The 23,800-nt window shown below is 40.7% G+C and overlaps 1 protein-coding gene across 16 annotated transcripts in view; it reads right to left on the bottom strand.

The window, feature by feature from the left end:
• The window catches only part of adgrb2 (adhesion G protein-coupled receptor B2), a 415,193-nt gene that overhangs the window by 109,327 nt on the left and 282,066 nt on the right, over positions 1-23,800 (bottom strand). For all 16 annotated transcript variants that reach the window (XR_011515451.1, XM_070541485.1, XM_070541486.1 and 13 more), the window contains one exon: positions 504-630. Coding sequence is in view for 15 of the 16 variants with exons in the window: in XM_070541485.1 (XP_070397586.1) it covers positions 504-630 (127 nt within the window). In the remaining variant the exon portion in view is untranslated. The remainder of the gene's footprint in view (positions 1-503; positions 631-23,800) is intronic.

Here is a 23,800-nt window from a genome sequence, read left to right as displayed (position 1 = left end):
GCCACGGCAGCTATTTATAGAAGCACAGGTTATGTGCTGCGGGCCAAAATCACACCCAGACAAAAAAAAACCTCTTGATGCCTCTTTTCCCTCTCATCACACAGGAATTACTCGCCAAGCAACCTGACCTTTATCAAGTTTACGCTAAAAACAACCAAAAACAACAAGTCTCATAACGTGCAGAGTGACAGCATCAAAGTATAACTGGACAAGCAAAGGCATTATGATCAAATTAGCATCAGATGTGGGACTGTGTCAAATCTCAAAATTGACGGCACTGTTCAGTGCACCCATTTTTTTGCAAGACAAGAAGTGTGGAAAAAAAGCTCTCAGACTGAGCCAACCACTTGGTCTCCCCATGAAAAGTAATGGTTGACAAAACAGAAGAAAACCTGAGGAAAACCAGTTCAACCAGTTCTGACAATTGTTCTAGCTCCTGGATGTGGGAGCCCCTTCCCCCCAAGATCCATCAGAAAGCATCAGGCCATGCACAGGTGACTTACCGGGTCTTTAGCTTGCTGCGCTAACACGGCGTATGTGGATATCCTGCTGCACAGGCATTTGGTGTGGACAGTGTTTGACGCGAGCGTTTGGCAGCCTTCTGTGCCCCAGTTTTCTGCTCCAGCTTCCCTGGGGGTAGAAGGGGGGGGGGATAAACAGCAATTGTGACACAAATAAAAAGAAGAGAAGAAGCCCTGTCACATGATTACTCAAACATCTTAGAGATTTAGAGGGCTGACGCTCTTCACCAAGAAGTTCACCCATTCACTCTAAACCATTTAGGGCTCTGTCCTTTAACACTGACAGCCCCTTTTTCTGAACGGAATACCAATGAAACCATTCCTCCCCTTGCTGGTACTTTCTTTCACAACTTTGGTCATCCTTTCTTTTTTTTACTGCATCAACTTCATTTTTACAGATGCTCCAAGTGCCCTGAGATCCCAAATAAACTTAACTGAATTAAAATTAAAGTTCACTTTGTTAATAAACCATTGCATCAACTAAAATGCAACACAAAATGATGATTTTGTTGATGAATGAGGGTCACGAACCACTAAACGGTCAATTGCCTTGGCACACAGGGTACTGAGATGGAAGCACAACGAAATCTGTCCCCATGGTAAACAGGATGTGGAGGTGGATCAATGGGACTGTAACCTAGAAACTCTCACAGCAACCTGACCCTAGGTTTACCTCAGACATATTACTGTTCAAACCACCAGGGACAGCTGACACCAACTGGGGAGATACAAGGTTAGAATGATGCCATGATGGCTTCCAGGAGGTGACATTCATCACTAACGGTGATCATTTCTCCAAACTCTTCCAGAGGCTTTTATTCTGATCTTATTGGTCTTTTCATTGGTTTGAACAATAGAGGCCTAACAGTTTGATATTTAATCTAATCAGACCACATAAGTCTTCAAATTAGCTCCACCTTTAAAATATTAACAAACACCTCAAGATGTTTTTATTTCTAACTTTGATGGGTTTTAGTTTAGTCATGGATCTTCTACATTGGATTAAGTTGACTTTTCAAATGCTAAAGGAGTTTAAATGTTCAAAAAGATTGCTTAAAAGCCTGTCATTAGATGTTAGATTTTTCTACATCTCCCCAGGGAGCTCAGTCACAAACAACAACATACTTAAGGAAAACGTGAGATGTTTTTGAGAACTGTGACGGATCACTGAATGTAGCTCATCCAAAAGCTCTTTGAAGAATACCAAAGATGATCAAGAATTCATGACACGGATGCTGTAATTGCTGTTAATTAGTATGTTTAGGAAAGGAAAACACTCCCACAGTCTCTGTCTGGGGAGGTTTCAGATTGCATTACTGCTTTTTGGAGATGAGTGGTTCTGTTGGCCATGTGTGGGAGCCTTGAATAGCAAGTAACACCTAAATTAACTTTTTTTTTGCTGATAACCTGTATAGATGAGTGTCTAATGGTGCTGTACATGTGTAATTATGACTTTATGGGACAAAATGGGATGGAGATCAACACTTCCAGGTTTGTGGTCAAGATCTTCAACAAAGGTGGCCCCTGATCTGTTCTAATCATCAACATATATACTGGACAATTCATTTCCATAGGCTCCAATAACACATTTTTGAGGAGAAATGGGAGGTGGCCGCAACCGCCATTTTGACATACCGCCATATACATATATCTATAGATATATATATATATCTAGATATATATATATATACCTATATATATATATATATCTATATATATATATATATATATATATATATATCTATATATATATATATATATATATATAGATATATATCTATATATCTATATATATATATATACCTATATATATATATATATATATATATATACCTATATATATATATATATATATATATATATATATATATATATATATATATATATATATATATATATATATATATATATATATATATATATATATATATATAGCCATGCCCTGATGTGGGGGCTGAGGGTGCGTCGACATGGTCGGGACACAGAAGGGGGACCCTAAGTTTGTGAACCACTAGATCATTTAAACAAAAAACATGTTTTGGTACCAGGGTGTAAACATGTGTATTTCTGTTGTGAAATTGGTATTTTTAACATGGGAGTCAATTAGGATTTGCTCGCTTCTGACACCAGCCCCCAGCAGATGAGGGTGGAACTACAATTTTTGGTACCTCAGCATTGGCCTCAATTTTTCACCCGCATTGTGGGGGCTTGGTTCTAATGTTCTCTCTACACTCACCTAATGACCAAATCATGCTAACGTGGCACTATTTATTTATTTCGACCTGTGTTCCAGATGACTCAAGCACCCTGCAGCAACAGCTCTGGGGCGTTTTCATCTACAACAAGGGCATCCAGACTTTTCAAGATGACTGCCAAAATCACCATGTCAACATCCTTGTGGGCCACAAAAATGCTACTTTATCAAAAATGTATTTACTTTGGTATTTTTCATTTATACTCCTCAAGATTGTGCCAGAATAGACTTGGAAATAAATATGTGAACATAGAAAATGTTAGAAGGTGAACAACCAGCTTGAGGTGCAAAATTCATAAATCTACAAATTCAATTAGGAGCCACACAAAATCATTCCAAGGCCTAAAAATGGTCCCCAGGCTGAACATGCACATGCCAGATCTACAGCCTTCTCATGGAGCAGACGAGGCCTGCTCCAGTCAAGTCAAGCCAAGTCTAGTCAGTTGAAATAAGCCATATGTTGTCAAATCAAGTCATTCAAACCAAGTCAAGTCAAATCAAGCAGCCTGTGTTTAATCAGGTCAAGTGTTTTGCGTAACCTCAAGTCTTTAAAGCCAAGCGGTTACATCATGTTTGCTATTAAATTACATCAGTTAAGCCAAGGTCCACCTTCCTGCAATAAATAAAACATTTTATTTACTTGGATCAGTGGGTCCAATTCTCCTGAACATGATGAGAATTGCCAACTCAAGGTCAGGAATGAGTCACTACTGTGTATCTTGGATTATCATTTACAAGTGAGCATTGAGTGAACTACAGGTAAAACTCAGAAAAAATAAATAAATAAAAAAGAATATAGAGCAGTGGTTCCCAAACTTATTTAGCCGCGCACCCCCTTCTATGTCCCGACCATGTCGACGCATCCCCCAGCCGCCACATCAGGGCATGGATATATATATATATATATATATATATATATATATATATATATATATATATATATAATATCAGAAGTCAAGCTAAACAGACTTGATTGAAAATATGATCGACCTTTTTCCCAATCACTTTCATTTTTCAAATAGTAATTAATAAACTTTCGACATCATTACACTTTCTTTTGATTTAATTTTAAATAAATATTTAGAGTTCCCAGGTAGCACATAAAAAATGCAATTTAACGGTTTTCTTAAAGTAGGAACGTTTAACCTGTGCGGCCAGAGCGCTCTCCTTCCTTCTGCTCTGCGTAAACCTGAGCTGATCACCTACTTGTGCGTAATCAAATGTCTATAGGGGAAAAGATGGAAAAGCTATAGCCATGAGGTTCACTTTTGCTGGCACGCGGACTGGAATAACAAATGCTGCAGTAACATGAGTTGTAGTCAGGTTCGGAGTCACTGGCTGGAGCGGACCCAACTTTAATACGTCATCCTAAAATAGAAGCTAATATCTTAATTTGACCTGGCATAAAAAATGTTATAAAACCTCTTAAAAGTTTTTATCACGGAGGACGCAGCGCTCATTTCTGCCTTCAGTCTGACGGCGCGCCGGAGTTTGCGCGGCATACGCGCTTATTGAATCTGTGTGTGTGTTTGTGTGTGTGTGTGTGTGTGTGTGTGTGTGCGCGGCACAGCTCCATGAACCGCTCAAGTCACCGCGTCTCGTTATTGGCGCTATTTAAACCAATGTTGTAAAATTACTTCTGCCCAGCCCATGATGTGCTCACTTGTTTACCCGTGAGCCGTGGTTCCGCTGGAACGCATCTGACCTCTGACAGACGCACCCTGAACTTCAGATCTTCAGCGCGCTGTTAACAGCCTGAATGGGAATCATTTCCTGATTTATTTTGTTACACCCACAATGTTCTGTGTGTGCGGTTTACAATGTCAGAACACCTGCATGAGACAGGTGTTAATTACAATCTGCCAGAATGACTCACCACCTTCAGATTCGTCCAGCACTGTTAAAAATGATCAAATACGGAAAATATTGGCGTGCGCAGGCCAGAGTGCTGAAGCTCGGCGCATTGTTATTATGAAGCTAGGTCACATGTGGAGGACACGTGCGCGCAAAAATATACTTGTTTTCAATTACATTTATTGTGCCCACTTACTTTTTCTTAGGCCCGCCCACAAATGAGTTTCTGGCTACGCTAATAGTGACATTTGACAGACTTCTCTGAGCACCGCAGCCATTACACTTTTCACCTCGCGCAACCCCTAGTGGCAGCTCGCGCACCCCCGGGGGTGTGCGCACCACACTTTGGGAATCCCTGATATAGAGCAAAGTATCAGTTATTTCAGTAAAAGCAAAAGGGTCCAGACAAGTACTGAGTGTGAGGAAATGGTGATGATTGCAAAATGACCCAAACACAAGTAAACAGGAAGAGGAGGCAGACTGGCAGGTAAAATAACTGTATAAATGTGAATAATGGAAGGTAGAGTGAGACAACGGAATGGCAAGATGAGGATCTGACACAGACAAGCACAAACAGAAGGTTTAAGTACATGAGAGTAAGGAATCAGGCAGTGGCATGTCCATATCTTTTAAAATGGGGTGGCCCAGGTGAGGCACATCTTTGTGCATGGGTGGCACCAATGGTTATGCATTTTTTGTTTTATCCCCAAGCCTTTTGTGGACAATGAAAAGCCTATTCAAAAGTAAATTAGTGTGGTGGCACCTGGGGTGGCCAATCAGATTCCAAGGGTGGCATGTGCTACCCCAGGCCACTCCCTGGACACGCCCCTGGAATCAGGGTGGCAGGTGAGCCCAATGAACACTTGACAAATAGAGACAGGATATCATGTCAGAGAGAGAAGGAGCAGATTCTGACAGAACCCCTCTTAAGGACGGCTCCCAATGCCCAAAACAGGAACCAACCCAGGATACTGGAGCTCCTCAGAGGGGTTTGGAACCCCAGAAACCTCATGACAGGGTCCACTGGACAAGGCAACGAGCTGGGATCTCTTGGTAGGTGGCACGGCTAGAGCAGGGACAGGGGAAGCTCAACAGGAGACTCTTGGAATGGCTGGATCTTGAAAATGGAGCCACTGCAGAAGGCTGGAGCAGACCATGGACCACAGGGATTACTGGAAGGTACTCAACAGGGACATCTGGGACCAACAACAGGTTTTCAATAATGGGTGAGTCACAGAGGAGCAGGGGGAAGTGTCAGAACACCTGGGAACTGCTAGGGTGCATTAATGCCACCCCTCCACAAAATCTCCTTGGTCCTGCTGCTAGCATGGAAAACCAATGAGTTCCTTCTGAAGGCTGGAAGGAGCTACCTGCTGGGTATAGTCTAGCCAGATCCTTCTATTGTGAAATGGTGATGGTTGCAATAGTACCCAAATGCAGGTGAGCAGGAACAGACTAGTAAGTAGAATAACTATTAATGTAAATAATGGCAGGTAGGGTGACATAGCAGGAAGATAAGATGGGGATCTGACACAGACGAGTACAAACAGAGGGTTCAAATATGTGAAGGCTATCAGGAATCAGGTGGGAAGGACAACAAGGGGCAGGTGAGTCCAATAAACAATTAACAAAGGCAGTTGGGACAACATGTCAGAGGGAGAAGGAGCAGATCCTGACTCTGATTTATGCAATATGTTACTTTTTCAGATGTCTGACATATCTCTATTAAAAATATGCGTGTTTGCCACTATGAAGGGCTGCACAGTGGTACAGTGGTTCATTATGTTGGCTTGCAGCAAGTAGGTCCTGGGTTCATATCCTGGCCTGGGGTCTCTCTGCATAGAGTTTGCATGTTCGCCCTGTGCACGCATGGGTTCTCTCCAGGTACTCCAGCTTTTTCCCACAATCCAAAAACACGACTTTCGGGTTGATTGCTCTCTAAGTTGACCTTATGTGTGAGTGTGTACGCATAGTTACATAGGTAAAGACAATGGATGGATGGACTTTGAAAGGAACCATTTGAGATGGCATTGCGATTGGCCTGGCAAGCTTTCCTTTATATTTGAATATAGACTCTGGCCACAACCCATAGACAGAGTTCAGTAGTGGGGCGGTATTCACAGTTCACTGTCAAACAGTGCCCACATGCTATTGGACAACGTGATGTATCAACACTACAGATGTCAGTCAAAGGGGCAGTCCACCATACACTGTTGAAAAAGACACAAATACATCATTTTTCTAAGCAAAGGACACTAGTACTTCTATCTGGTCTTGACTCAAAGAAAAGTCCAAGTCTAAAAGATCCAAAGTTGATGCCAAAGCGGTTTCAAATGATCCGTCATCATCTTTGTTGATCCACTTCATCGCATCATACCGCTCACTAGAGCTGGTCGATATGGTCTAAAATCAATATCACGATATATTGAGGATTTCACCTCGATAACGATAAATGGACGATAACTACAGGTATGCACAGAAACAAAAGTTGTCCACAAGGTGGGGCTGTCACATGTATTGTATGTTTACGTGACTCAAGGTGGTACAGCTTCTTAAAAGGACATGAACTTTGCCAACCTACACATATCTTTTCATTTTATTATCACATTTATTAGCATGGGAAAAATGATGTTGATAAGAGTCAGACATTTTGATAACAATACATTTTCGATTCATTGCCCAGCCCTGCCGCCCACCAACTGAGGGAGTGCTGTGATTGGCAAAACACAAAACTGTTCTGGCCAATGGTGAGGCTGCTGAGGCTTGAATGGAGTATGGCTAGATCGACATGCAGAGGCAAATCATTTTGCTTCTGCTACTGTCTGTCTTGATTTCTAGTCTACATCTGGACACCAAGAGAGATGTTTTGGACTAGGGTTAGGGTAAGGGTCAGGGCTAGGGTCCCATCAGGAGATCTTGAGATGGAAGGTGGAGACTGTGAGGGGTGTTGGGAATCTCAGCTTAAAATTCTGTCCCTGTGAACTGGTCCTGTACAGACGGTGTTGGTAGGTGGGTGTAACTTATAGTTTTCACTGTTCAAAACAATGGCTGTCATTAAAATACCCATGCCTATTGACTCTGTTCTTCATATAATAGAACATGTAGCTATCTCATTTACATGGCACAGATCATCAATGAAATCATGTTATATCTATAACTGAATCAGTGTCAATGTGGAGAGCATACCACAACTCATCCTATGTTTGTTCATTTTGTTCTGTCTTTTCTTAACATTTATAGATAAATGCAATCATATGTAGGCGGTGCGGTATAGCCTGTTATTTCACAGCTAATGCTTTACTGGAGAACTTAATTACCCCTTTCTGAGCTAATAGCAACGAGTGCCCTCAGCAGCTGAAGGGGAGAAAATTTAATTGAGTGTTTCCTGTATAATCAACTTACTATATGACGATTTGCATGAGATTTTAACAACTTTAAATTACTCAATGCACTAAAAAAGTGGCTTTGCCAGGCAATATATATATATATATATATATATATATATATATATATATATATATATATATATATATATATATATATATACGTGTGTGTGTGTGTGTGCACCATTCAAATCTCATTACAGCTCTTCTGTCACAGTTTTATTGAATAAAAAAGACACAATAGCTTCATTTCTGTTTAATTTAAACCCCTTTTAGGACCTTGGGATTTAACCCAGCCATTAGATAAAAAAGGTAGCCTTATTATTAAAAGAGACAATGCGTATGTTACTTAATGGATTATGAAATGTGTGTGTGTGTGTCATATATATACTGTATATATATATATATATATATATATATATATATATATATATATATATATATATATACACACACACACACATAGGACACACCTTCTCATTCAATGTGTTGTCTTTATTTTCATGATTCTCACTGAAGGCATCAGCACTGTGAATGAACATATGTGGAGTTTTGTACTTAACCAAAAGAGATGAAATAACTGAAAACATGTTTTATATTCTATTGTCTTCAAAAAAATCCACCCTTTGCTCTGATCACTGCTTTGCACATTCTTGACATTCTCTTGATGAGCTTCAGGAGGTAGTCAACTGAAATGGTATCAAGAGAATGCCAAGAGTAATATTTTACAAGTTAACTTTGCAAATAAATATCTTTGAAAATAGAATATCCATTTATTTAAAAAAACAACTATTGCCAGATGATGGCACGTTTCTGACAAACAATACCATCAACAAACAATCAAACAAGGGAATGAGTTAAAATGTCAACCGTGAGGTTAGAAGATCATGGCTGTGATTTGTTTTCTAATAAATGGACATTCTACCAACATCTTGCACATCCCATTACAACTTTATCAGACCATAAGATGCAGCTAGACGACTGGTAAGGTCATGAACTAGTTTTAAGTCCAGTGGAGACATGTCTGGGTCTGAGTCTTGATGGCCACTGCACTGGTGCACAAAAACCCATGTCTATGGACACTGCCGTATATGACAGCAATACATTTTTAAAGCTGTTCTCAAAATAATTGGAACATTTTCTGAGCTAACTGCTGTCTTCCCTTTTGTTTCCCCCGGCAGTCATCTGTCATTGTGTGTAGATTTTATTACAGATTTAAGAATACATTTCAAATAATAACGTAAAACAGCAGCAAATACCTAGCCTAGAAATCTAGACAGACAGTAAAAGGAGTAAAAGGATTTTGCTTTGCAGGTTGGTCTAGCAATGCTCCATTATAGCCTCAGCAGGCCAGGCTAGTACAATCACAGCACCATATTGGTTTGGTGGGCCAATCAAAGCAGCCTATCGGTCTGGTCGGCCAATCAAAGCAGCCTATCGGTCTGGTCGGCCAATCACGGCACCCTATTGGTTGGGTTGGTGGGGTGTTACTGGACTGATTTCATGCTTTAACTTTTATTAACTGAATAAAGCTCTGAATTGTCACTTCTGTGCATAATGCCTCCCAGACACTGTTCAGAGAGGTGTACTGTTTTCCCTCCTTGTAAATCTCACATTTGATGATGGACCACAGGTTCTCAATGGGGTTCGGATCAGGTGAACAAGGAGGCCATGTCATTAGTTTTTCTTCTTTTATTCCCTTTCTTGCCAGCCATGCTGTGGAGTACTTGGATGTGTGATGGAGCATTGTCCTGCATGACAATCATGTTTTTCTTGAAGGATGCAGACTTCTTCCTGTACCACTGCTTGAAGAAGGTGTCTTCCAGAAACTGGCAGTAGGACTGGGAGTTGAGCTTGACTCCATCCTCAACCCGAAAAGGCCCCACAAGCTCATCTTTGATGATACCAGCCCAAACCAGTAATCCACCTCCACCTTGCTGGCGTCTGAGTGGGACTGGAGCTCTCTGCCCTTTACCAATCCAGCCACGGGCCCATCCATCTGGCCCATCAAGACTCACTCTCATTTCATCAGTCCATAAAACCTTAGAAAAATCAGTCTTGAGGTATTTCTTGGCCCAGTCTTGGCGTTTCAGCTTGTGTGTCTTGTTCAGTGGTGGTCGTCTTTCAGCCTTTCTTACCTTGGCCATGTCTCTGAGTATTGCACACCTTGTGCTTTTGGGCACTCCAGTGATGTTGCAGCTCTGAAACTGGTGGCAAGTGGCATCTTGGCAGCTGCACGCTTGACTTTTCTCCCTTCATGGGCAGTTATTTTGCGCCTTGGTTTGTCCACACGCTTCTTGCGACCCTGTTGACTATTTTGAATGAAACACTTGATTGATTGATGATCACGCTTCAGAAGCTTTGCAGTTTTAAGACTGCTGCATCCCTCTGCAAGATATCTCACTGTTTTTGACCTTTCTGAGCCTGTCAAGTCCTTCTTTTGACCCATTTTGCCAAAGGAAAGGAAGTTGCCTAATAATTATGCACACCTGATATAGGGTGTTGATGTCATTAGACCACACCCCTTCTCATTACAGAGATGCACATCACCTAATATGCTTAATTGGTAGTAGGCTTTCGAGCCTATACAGCTTGGAGTAAGACAACATGCATGAAGAGGATGATGTGGACAAAATACTCATTTGCCTAATAATTCTGCACTCCTTGTACAGACATAATAATAAACAACTTGGATATCATGATAATATTGTATCATGAGGCATGTACCATAAATCATATTGTATTGTGAGGTACCCTGAGTTTCGCAGCCCAAACATGTCATGTGATCAGGATGCAAAAAGTCCATGAATTAGGACAGGGGTGTTAAACTCAAATTCACACAGGGCTGAAATGAAAATCTGGGATGAAGTCGCAGGCCAAACTTAATATTGTTTGAAAAAGTGACGGCAGATTTGCACATTTTCTTTATCAACATATATGCCATTTTGAACCTTTTAATTTGGAAACAAACTTATTTTTTTTTATTAACACTGAATGTGGAAGTCAATTTTAAATAAAACACATCAGTGCTATTCATTACTTGTGGTATATTCAGCATTTTTAAAATCTATTCAGGATTTGTGTTTTCTTGTTGTTTATTCCTTTCTTATTTTTTATTCTCCTTTTTTTCTCCTGTAATAAGTGTCACTGCTGCTGTGACGTCTAGCTTTCCCCACTGAGGAACAATAAAGGGATTTTCTATTCTATTCATCTATCTGCAGCCTTTCCACTTCCTGTTTACTGTAGGTTAAATCTTTTCTCACGGGCCAACAACAAAATAAAAATATTATTTTATCTTAAATGAAAATGCAACATCTCAACTTTCATGTTTTGGAGCAGAAAAAGAGCAGAAAACCAACATATTTAAAGCTCAGTTTGTTCCACTGGTTTACTGTGATGCTCACCTGTTCCAGCCAGATACCTGCATCATGGGGTTGATCTGAGCTGAGGAGGAGACTCCTGTTGTTTTGTTCATCTTCATCATAATAATGACAACATTAGATGACAACAGGTGCTCACATAGGTTTGTGCTGATGAACATGTCTGAGCAGCTTGACCACGTTGTTGTGTGTCGGGGAGGAAACACAACAACAGCAGCCACAGAGCCGTGCTGGTTTGAGCGTGTCGCTGCTCGCTGGAGTTATATCAGCTCTGTCTGGACGTTAGTCGGAAAACTTTCTCTTTCAGTCGTGAACACATTACTGAGCGGTTAAAATCTCAGTTTCTGGGCTTCAAAGTCGGCAAATAGCTGAGTGACCTTGGCACTGAGTGAGAGGAGTGTTTAGTTTGTCCGAGACAGAGGAGCTGCAGACACTGGCAGCAGGCGCTGGAAAAAACACAAAGGAGGGGGCACTTCGGCGCCGCGCTAATGCCGCAAAGCATCATGGGAGTTGTAGTCTTTGCGGTAAAATCGGCCAGCGGGTCAGTTTCAGTATATTTTTTATATTTATCTGGCGGGCCACATAAAAATGCTCCACGGGCCAGATGTGTCTGACACATGTGAATTAGGAGATCATTTGGGGACGCTGCTGTGAAAAAAGCGAGGCGCTAACCGTAAAAGCTTCTGCTGCTCACACTTCAACAATTGTGAAAGGTTGAGATAGAACAGATAAAGTTAGAAACATGCTAATTCTTCCTGATGTAAGAAGTCAGTCTACACTTTTTTGTTAGTTTTGGTGTTTACATGGTCATAGAGCAAGATGTTCTGTTACTCTTCAAAAACCAGTAAAAATGCTCCAAAGCCCCGGCAGTCAGGGGCTTTCTGATCAGAAAACGGCTGGTGTCGGTACAGGATCTGCTCAGGTGGCAGATCGGCTTGGGGCCCTTTGACTGCCGATGACTTCAAAGTAGTTGATTGGCTGAACATGAAGCTTACAGAAGTTACATTATCACGTTATGTTGGTCCAGACAAATTTTTCTGTTGGAAAGATGGATAACTTTTACAAAGAAATCCATCATTACCTTTTAAAAGGGACTTATCACAGCCTTACCATTGCCCCTCAACATCCTGAGAGCAGAAAGGCCATCAGTCGAAAGGCATTGAAACGTTACGAAATTAATAGTAAGTATGATTGTGACCTAATGTTCATTTTTGGCGACTCTTTGAAAACACACTTTTAGCATAGGACTAACGATTAATTGCATGTGTAAGTAAATTGCAATGTGACAAAAGAAGATTTTCTAATCGCAAAGGCTGCAGTTTGACTGGCAGCAAGTGGTTAGCGCAATGCTAATATACATGGAAAAACCCATAGAAATGCTAATATCACCGATTACATTCTTACAAATTATGAATTAGAAACGTGCCAAATGATTACATTTGGAGTACAATATAAAGTAAAACTACCATTAATCAAATAAGTACAGACAGGTATTTTAGTAAAGCCAGAAAACTTTTAACTCCAGAGTTTGGCTAGCAGCTATGAGCGTAACTGAGCTACGCATGGACAAGACGTCAAAAACTCTAAACACAAAATACTTCAATAAACGGGACACACTTCTTTCCAGCAAATACAATTTCACAGGTGTTGCTAATACCTATGATCCTTCAAGGGATATGCTTGTGGCTGCAAAGCATTGCACCTTCAAATACAACAATGCGTCTGTAGACAAATAAACTTGTAGATATGACACGTAGATAAATATGTCGATACATTAACTTGTTCATATTCAGTACAAGTTACATAGATTTTTTTTTGCTTCTGTTATTTGAAAAATATGAGAAAAGCCCCTTGAGAAAATAATTGTGAAATAAATCGCAATTGTAATCTCAGTTGTAAATATAATAAAATTATATGAAGCCTGTTTTTGTTGTAGCTCCACTTCCTGCATCTCATCTCTAACTTGCTTGCTGAGAGGAGGAGTCAGACCCCGGGATCCTCTGTTTTTGACCTTTGTTCTTATTTGTTACTTACTCATGCTTACTATATTGCTCCAGTGTTTGTAAGATTATATAAAGCCTGTTTTTGTTGTAGCTGCCCTTCCTGCATCTCATCTCCGACTTACTGGCTGACAGGAGGAGTCAGACCCTGGGATCCTCTGTTTTTGACCTTTGTTCTTATTTGTTACTTACTTGTGCTTACTATTTGCTCCAGTGTTTGTTTTTGATTTAAATAAAATTTGAACTATGGAAAAAAATTACACTTTATTTTTTTCAGTCATTGATTTTCTCAATGCTTTTAGTTGTATACAAATACATTTGGAAATTTGCAACCTTAGGTGGTGTTTTTAAATGGAATGGAATGTAAACTCTTTGAGTATAATGTTGAATGTTCAATGTTGGTTGGTCATTGCCTTTCAGTATTCAATAAAAATATGTAGTTTTAGATATACATATAACTGATTTTTGGTCCAATAAATACTCCCAGGCAGAACAACATAAATAAATTGTGATTATACTGAAATGCATTTATTGAAATGGGAAAATATTTTTGGGGAAATACATTCATATTGCCAAAGAAATTGTGAAATTAAAGCAAAAATATCAGTTGATAAATGAGACCTTGATCACCTCTAATTTTGATGAAATTGATTGAAATTTTAAACAGAAAACATAACTACCAAAATATGAAGAGGAGTTCAACATTCATACAAACCGACAGAGGTGCTAATTATGTAAATACATTTTAGAAAATATTTTGGCACAGGCTGATCTTCATTTTATATAGTTACACATTCTTTACTAAATGAATACAATATGGTGTTTTATTTTACAAATACCATTATAAACACAAATGTACGTGGTAAGAATCATTATTTTAATAACAAAACTGCTAAATTCTTTCCAAAAACTGAGTGAAAGAACAGTATAAAGACGTGTAGTGTATTTTGTCCAAGTCAATTTGCCATAATTTGACGTCATCGGCAGTCGAAGGACCCCGAGCTGATCTGGCACCCAAGCTGATCCTTTACAGACACTGGCAGTTGATGAGTTATCGCGCTGCAGAAGAATTGGATCAGGACTCAGCATCGGCAAACACTCTTAATCAAATGACATCGCTACCACAGGTCTGGTGAACACATGCTAACGTCTTTCTCCTTGATTATTATAGCTCTTACAAATCTTCTGTGATGTTGTGACTAACGGAACCGGCTGTGTGGAGCGCTTTCATAGGCAATGGTCCCTTCGAGGGAGGGAAGGGCTGCTTAGCTCTTATGGAAAGACACATGTTAAGTTACAGACCACTTATGCATCCTGGGGAAAGCTGACATTATTTTTAAACTACATATTAGCTCAAATTTGCTCAATATCTGAGTCAAAATTGTAATGCCATTTGTATCATATTTGTTACATGAAATTCTGAGACCTCTATCTCATCAACATGAGTAACACTTTCCTTAAAAACTTGTTGTATACAACCTCCAAACACACCCACATCACCCTGCTTCTCCTCCAGCTTCATTGGCTGCCAGTCAACTTCAGGGTTCATTTCAAGATCCTGGTTCTGGTCTTTAGGGCCTTACATGGACAAGCACCATCTTACATTGGTGATCTTCTTAGTCCCTACACCCCCAGCAGGTCCCTGAGGTCCAGTGATCAAAGCCTACTGGTTGTGCAGCGCACCAGGCTAAAGACCAAAGGTGACAGATCATCTGCTGCAATGCCCCCCAGACTCTGGAACTCTCTCCCCCTGAGCCTGAGATCAGTGGACTCAGTGGTCTCCTTCAAAAAGCAGCTGAAGACTCACCTGTTCAAGCTGGCTTTTGGATGACCTTCTTCACCACTCTCTCTTTATTCTGCCCTCCCCACCTATTCCACCTTCCTCAGGATCCACTGATTTCCCTCTTCCCTATTCACTCACTCTCTTTCTTAACATTTTTTTAATCACAATTGCATATTTTTGCTCATTTTAATATATTTTTAAACATTTTCTAAATGCTTTTTTATATTTTTACATTTTTTCTTTTCGTGAAGCGCCACGTGATTTTTATCTTGAGAGGCGCTATAGAAATGGTATTTTCTTCTTCTTCTTCTGATACATGTATCCTGCCTCCTGGTGGGTTAATTAGTCATTACAGGCAGCCAAAGTTTAGTTTTTGTCATTTCCCGGTAAATGATGCATTTGCATTTTTCAGGATAATCATTACAACTTTTTGAGAAGATACGGTAAGAACAACATCATAAATCTAAGTAATTTTTTTAAATAAGTGTTTTATCTATTGAAAAAGTGCATTTTTGTTAAGTAATTCATTCTTTATATTAAAAATAAACCGTGTTAAAATGTATGTATCAAATTTGATACTGCAGGTATAAAATATGCTTTTTCCCTGAATTGACATTTTTCTAAATTTAGCTACGTAGTACTTACTAAAATACAATTACACATTATTTTGATGACTCAATGAATCTAATCAATCACTGAAATATATTTTAAGTATTTCCACAATAACAGTCCCTCTGAATTATGTCTATATTGACCTATGTGTCTATTTTAGATGTCAAAAAGACTTGAGGGAGAAGAGAGAAAGAGAAAAGACATTGAAAATATCATCAGCATGATAATGGATGGTGATGCAAGTGACATAGAGCAGTTGGCAAAAGTTGAGGATGAGGATGAAGAATGGACTCCACAGGAGATGCATGAAAGTTCAGATAGCTCTGATGAGGAAGATAATCAAGAGGAAAGTGTAGCCAGGACAAGCACAGATGTTGAGGCTCCCACAACACAGGACACACGCAGAAAGGAGTCAGTGAAGGGCAACGCAAAAAGGAGAGAACATGAATGGAAAAAATACAATATAAAGCTCCATCTGTTGATTTTCTTGGATGTGCTGATGAAGGCACAGAGGACAGGTGTGACTGGACACCATACATGTATTTCAAAAGTTTGTCACCGAAGAAATGTTACGGGAAATTGCCAAACAAACAAGCCTGTACAGTGTGCAATAACAGGGCAGGTCAGTAAACACAAGTGCCAAAGAGATAGAGCAGGTTCTAGGCATGTACCTGCACATGGGGTTAGTAAAGATGTCCAGTGTGAGAGCCTACTGGGAGATGGAGACAAAGTTCCCTGCGGTTTGTGATGTGATGTCTCGAAATCGACTTCAGAAATTGCTGATGCTCATTCATTTTCAGGACAACCTCACTGTCTCTGATGATTCAAAGAAAGATAAAGTGTGGAAGCTCAGGCCATGGTTACAAAAACTGTGAGAACAATTTCTCCGCAAAACAAGAGTGCCATGCTGTTGATGAAATTATGGTGTCCTTCAAGGGAAAGGCTAATCTGCGTGTCTACATGCCTGCGAAACCTCACAAATGGGGATTCAAGATGTGGGGACGTGCTGGACAAAGTGGCTTTCTTTATGACTTTGATGTTTGTCAAGGTGCAGAAAATCCAGAGAGAAAAAAGTCTTAAGTTGGTGTTACCGGAGAAGTTGTGCTGAAAATGACATCAACACTTCCAGCAGGAAAAAAAATCACAAGGTCTTTGCAGACAACTACTTTTCATCAGTTCCCCTGGTGCAATGCCTAAAAGAGAGAAGAATCCAATACATATGTACGATCCGGATGAACAGGGTGAAAGACTGCTACATGATGGATGAAAAAGAACTGAAGAAAAAAGGAAGAGATTCAGTGGACTTTAGAGTGAACCAGGACAACAGCATCATTGTAAGATGGTATGACAACAAACAAGTCAACCATTGAACAAGTCAGGCATTGAACCTGAGGGGAATGTGAAACGCTGGGATCGCAAGTCCAAAACGCACATAATGGTTCCCAGGCCAGCGATTGTTGAAACTTATAACAAGTTTATGGGAGGTGTCGATCTTCTTGATATGCTGTCCGCACTTCACAAGTTCAGCTTCAGACCCCGAAGATGGTACATGTACATCTGGTGGCACACTGTTACAATGGCAGTCATCAATGCATGGAACCTCTACAGAAGAGACCAGAAGAAGCTTGAGCCCCAGGAGAAACACATGGCTTTGAGAAGGGTTCAGGTTTTGGTTGCTACTTCTCTCACAGGTGCAGCAAAGGCCAAGTGTGGTAGGCCACTATCCTCCCCTGAGGCTACTCCTACACCACCCCATAAAAGGCCACGCTGCAATGTACCTACTGATGTGAAAAAGTATGGAATTGACCATTCTCCTATATGGGAAACCTGACAGAGATGCAAGCACTGCACAGGGAATCACTTTCCACATGTCTACTGTGGGAAGTGTAAGGTGCATATTTGCCTGAACAAGGAAAGAAACTGTTTTTCTGCCTACCACAATGTGAAATGAAAAGGCTGTAAAAAGTGTTAAAGGGGCATTATGGAAGTTTGACAGCCAAAACATGTATAGAAATAATAAATTTCTTCTTCATACATTCTCCTGCTATGCCCTGGTCCTGTAGAATGAGCCCTGGCATTTTTACTGTGATCGCCTATTTTTCTGTAAAATCACAGAAAAAGAGAGCTGCTCAGGTCGAGCAGGCTGCTTCATGCGCGTTCACGCTCAGGCATAGCCCTCCGAACCGTCCTTTGAACATTGTTTCAGCTGTCATCAAGGATATACATGTTACAGATACAAAGGACGTGACTGACGCTTTAGCTCGCCTAGTAAGACGTCGGACATTTGTGCAGTAGACCCGGGTTTAATTCTGGATGTGAACATAGTTGTTTTAGAGTTTATTTTTTTACATCAATGGTATTTTTTTTTTTACAGTATGATGCCCAAATATTTATTTGAGACTCGCCGAGCGGCATTGAATTCACAGATAAAAAAGATGTGGGTTCAACTTTCATTTTGGAACAATTTTTCAAGCAAGGGAAGGGAATGATCTGAGCATGCAGGAAGACTGACCCATCATAAACCTTTGTCGGGCTGTGCTAAAGAGAAAGGTACAGAACCAAATTATTTAATTAATTAGCTGCACGTTCTCCTGTCCTCTGTCCTCCGGGCCACACACACACACACACACACACACACACACACACACACACACACACACGGGACAGTCTCAGATGTTATTTTCGTTAAGGAGTGTGCACGTACAGCATGCGCGCCTCGTGCACGAGCCTCTTATTGAAGCTGCCATTACGCTTTTGGCCTGAGGGGGCAATGGCGAGCATAAAAATTCAAAACTCCGCAAAGTCCCTTTAAGTGAAAAACATTTTGAAAAAACATGTTCTATAATTGCAAAACGTTGTGGACATTTTTTTTTGTATAGAATGAACATTAATGTTAACAAAAAGTTGCCAAAGACACCCACTGTATCAAATGTGATACAAAAAATATCTCATAAACGACATGATTTAGCAAAAAAAATATTTGTGGATTTTGTTATAAGGGTCAATTAACATCTCAGTTCCAAAAAACCTAAATTTTCTGACTATTTTTGGATGGGTTGGGTTGCATTTTTGATCAACGTTTAAATATGAATGTGAACAGGCTGCTGCCAACCACAAAAAGCCAACAAATAGTTAAAACAACCACTTGCCAATAACAACATGTTTACCAGAGTGCAATTCATCACTCCAGACTAAGTATATTTCTGTTTTGACAGGCCGCTGTTGAATGAATCAACATTAATTCTCAAAAGCACATCTGAACACGATCACACACACACACACAAACACACATGAGTGAGATGACACATATTTTTATGTCAGTAATGAGGTGTGAGCCCGGCGCCCTGATGATAGTCATCTGCACTGTGACACTTCAAAGAGTGAAGATTGGGAAACGAGACAGAAGAGAAGCTCAGAGACAGTTTGACAGGTAGCAACATGGTGTGTGTGTGTGTGTGTGTGTGTGTGTGTGTGTGTGTGTGCGTGCGTGCGTGCATGCGTGCGTGTGTGCGTGTGAGGAGAGAGAATGACTGTGTGTAAGCTAACGTAGCAGCAGATGTTATTGCGTCTATGAGTGAGGATTCTCTCCAGTCAGCTGCTGGCCTCATGAGTGGTCATTGTCAAGTTTTGGTTCAAAACTCCTGGTGGTGCCAAAAAAAAAAAAAAACCTGATACCAGGATGAAATGAAAATTGAAAAGTTTAAATTTAATTTGCAGGAAAACTGAGGTTTTCTGAAATACAAACCAGTAAAATCTACACAGCTAATAGTGACTTGAACTGGGAAAAAGGCCAAATGAGTGTCATGACGAGTATTTACACAATGTCCTGGTTTGTTTGTGCTTCCACCAAATCATAACCCTATGTTATATCAAGTGTTGGTCATCCACAACACTGTACAAAATGACTAATACTGAACAAGCTGTTAGCATAAGCTACTATGCAGCACCCTTGTGCATGTTGTCATAGCAACAAAAACTGATTTAGAGACATCATAATATTTCCATCATGCAATGATAAGTTGTAAACATTTTCCAAAGCATACTCCAGATCGGTAAAGCATTGAGGCATGAGTGATAGATCAATCAATAATAAACCAGATGTTGGAGTCTCCTTTCCTGATATTTAGACATCTCTCTTCTAATTGGCTAACAGCAAAAAGACTCTACCACTGACTCTGTTTGCTCTGCAATGTTGATGTTGGAGAAGTTCTGTTGTGTGGTGGAGTTGCTAATGCTAACAGTTATCTTCTACTAGCCGAGATGCTCTCTGCTGTTTCCTGGAAGCTAAACCAACAACAGCCTTCCCCATCGTGAGTCATGATGGTGAGTCCATGAATGTTGTGACAGTGTGACATAGATCTGTCTGGATGTTCTAATCCTAGAGTTTCATCATCTGTTTTCTATCAGAAGCTAATGCAGGAGATAGGTGTAGGAGACTGTTTTCATGTTCAGCCTGCATGAAACACTCAGAGTTACTGATCATTAATTAAATTAATAAGTAAAAAATGGTTTCTCAGTGATCCTAAAATGTGACGGGGACACTATCAATCTGTAGCTCAACGTATGTAAAATTATTTTTTTAAACTAAGGTCACTTGACTCTGGCAGCCATCTTGAATTACATTCAGTTCATTGAATAGTTTACATCAATCAATCAATCAATCAATCAATCAATCAATCAATCAATCAATCAAAACGTTATTTATCCCAGAGGGAAATTAGTGTTTCAGTACACACAATGCAGAGATCAGACATACATGGGCAAGACACATGAAAAGAATTGGTGACTGTGGTCATTCGCAACGCAAGTCGCACTACCTTAATAGATGAAAAGGGAATTACATGAGGATAAGTTGAGGGAGGGAAAAAACGGCATACCAGAGTTACTCCCGACAGGGCGTAGCTGTACTATGCAAAAACACACCTCAAACATATAAGCACGAACATCAACATTCACAACATGAGACTCCGATAGGGAGGCGGGAGGGGCTGGGATCCTGTTTTTCCAGGGCGAGCAGCCATGATTAGCGCTCAGCCAGCTGTGTCCGCATGAGGGAGGGAGAAGCGCAGAGCATATTGAGTTCCTGCAGATTGATGGCCTCGCTATGCAGAAGTCCACAATCTGAAGGCGGGTGGTGGTGGGGTGGGCGGGTGGGGGGGTCCACAGCATCTGTCTGCAATCCTTCCTTTGTGGGGGTTGTTGTTGGCAGTTCAAGGCTGCCTTGGTGTCAGATTAGGATAACAAGACTGAGTTTGGGTCAGGCAGAGATAATTTTCCCCTCTGCCTTCAGTCTGTAACTGGTCATTCCAGTCCTTCAGTGAAGCCAATTGGGGTTATTAAACATCTCCACACCGTCCGGTGACCCTCTCCGAGATGACATCCATTTTGCGCACTAACACGGTAACGCAGCAAAGACATCGTCCAGCTTACGATTCACCTCGGGTAACGCCCCAGTCTGTGAGGTCTCCACCCGGACGGTGCTTTCCATGGGTGCGGGTCGCCCTCCAATCACTCCCGTCTTCCCAAATTTACAGAAAACCAGATATCCTCCCACTCCAATCAGAAGAAATCCAGTGATCATCAGGCGAAATATCCACATATCTTCGACGTCCTCAATGGACAGCTGAGAGAGACATACGACCTTCCACTCCTTCCAGGAATCGAGCATATATCCCGCTGCATGTGTCCCTTGAGGGCAAGTGGGAGCCCCCTCCTCCGTTCTCATCGTAGAAAAAATCTTATCAATCGCGTTGAATGACCAATTAATTAAATCCATTTCTGAAAAATAGGGATTTCCAGCAGAAATGCAGAGAAGCGCTCTGTAGGCAGACAGGACAAAAGAGCCTTGGGGGAAAAAAAAGATAAGGGAGCAAAGCAGAAGCGTCTGTGCTCTGTGAGTGCCAGAAGAAGAGATGTTAACAAAAATACATCTAGATTATGAGATCTTATGCCAAAAGGAAAAGGAGGTGATTACAAAGAGAACTATGGAAGGTGGCTTCTTTTAAATGCAAACAGCAGCGGTGAGTGGTGACCAAGACCCTACAATGCGGCTCAAAAATTGAGGCCAACCCGGAAGTACCAAAAATTGCAGTTCCACCCTCATCCACTAGGGGCTGGTGTCAGAAGCGAGCAAATCCTCATTGACTCCCATGTTAAAAATACCAATTTCACAGCAGAAATAAACATGTTTACAGCCTGGTTCCAAAACATGTTTTTTGTTTAAATGATCTAGTTTACACTCATGACAACTCTGAGGGGGGTGAATTTTTTTCTCACTCTTCTGTTTAAGTGTATTAAAAGCCTAAAATTCTGTCTAATTAATGAGCATCAGACCCACGTGACCACAGATCTAGCTCCGTGGAAAGGCCTCAGTAGAGCCTCGGTCTGGCTTGGAACCTGTTCCGGGAATTTGAGTCTATGTGTTTGTGTATTCTTGTTTGGATATTATTTGTGCAATTGTTGTACAAAATGACTTGCTGTGGCAATAATTGCACTAATAGAGCATCCAAGGAGTCTCCACTTCATTTTTTTCAGTAAGTAAAATTATATTTATGTATTTTAGGTCACCACCGAGCTGAGCTTAGCTTTTAACATGTATTGTTTAACCATGAAATTTAAATGTAATAGGGTAAAACCCAGTGCATTTAACATAATGCTGCACTTTAGAAAATGGGTTGAAATATAACATGTTGGTGGAGCTGGGTTCCGATTATCGGCTTGTGGAGCTCTCGGGAGACCGATGTTTTCCACCCAGTTCTCCCCTCCCCGCAGCTTGGCGTATCTCTGTCTGATCGCGGCTTCTGTCTGCTGAGCGGGCTGCCAGCTTTCAGCAGCTTTCGGGAGACCTCTGTGTTCCACCCGGTTTTACCCAGCGGTCAGCCTGGCGTATCTCTGACTCAGAAGCTCTGGTGTTGTGCACAGTTAACTCCGGTTGTAGCTAGGTTGCTACCTCTGTTAGCTTAGCTCCCACCTCAGCGTTAGCTTTGGGTTAGCCTTTAGCTAGTTCGACCGGGTGTCGTCAGTTCATCCCAGCCTTACAGCCCCACCCTCAGCTCCACCTCTTTTCCCTTTTGTGGAATTGTCTGGGCTTGATGGAACCTGTGACACGGTCAAAATGGCGGTGGTGGTCACCTCCCATTTAGCCTCAAAAACGTGTTATTGGAGTCTATGGAAACCCATTGTCCAATATTTATATGTCGATGGTTGTGACCAAGGCTGCTGAGGTACAAACTGACCATTCATAAATACTTTTACTCACACAGACAGAACACACACACACGTCAAACATGCATTAATGATGCTGCTGTTCAAAACCATACATAAATGAGTTATACAGTATATTGCTGAAGATGAGATTAAATCACTCGAGCCTTCAGATTATCCACACTAATGGACCTGACTTCTGACCAGATATGCAGCTAAGACAAAACTGGTAGACAGGAGGAAGTTGGGATAATGAGAAACTGAAACAGCCCACAGCAGGGGGTCACTAGAAATAAAGCCATCACACACTAGCATGTGACCTCTTTGTTTTTTCCTGCTGGAAATACAATCTAATGGATTTTGACCCTTATCTACTTCAGCTGCTTGCTTCAAAGTCCCACAGATTTCAATGAGTTGATTTTTATGTTACACACAAAGTAGGCTTTAATCATTATGACTACCACATTTGTTCCTGTAACACAGGATTACAACCTGAGATTAAGCTGGTGAGGACAGATTAATGGGACAATGTTTTTGTTGTTTCATCGTGATAACTGAAAAGTGATTGCATTCATAAAATCTGTTTATCATGTAAACTGTTGGTGGAGTATGCATTTCTTAACTTTGAATGTGTTACGATGAATAATCCACAAATACGTTGCTTCTCTTTCCGTGACAAACAACAACAAATATGTTTTCTGCTCAGCCTTTCCTCACAGTGCCAATGTGTACAGGAGAGATAAGTGTATTCATTAGGATCTGTAACTTGGCAACCATTAATATAATATTTCTTGTGTCAGTATTTTTCCA

Source organism: Nothobranchius furzeri, chromosome 11, assembly GCF_043380555.1.
Source record: "Nothobranchius furzeri strain GRZ-AD chromosome 11, NfurGRZ-RIMD1, whole genome shotgun sequence".
Lineage (NCBI taxonomy): Eukaryota > Metazoa > Chordata > Actinopteri > Cyprinodontiformes > Nothobranchiidae > Nothobranchius > Nothobranchius furzeri.
This window is presented reverse-complemented; position numbering and strand designations above follow the sequence as displayed.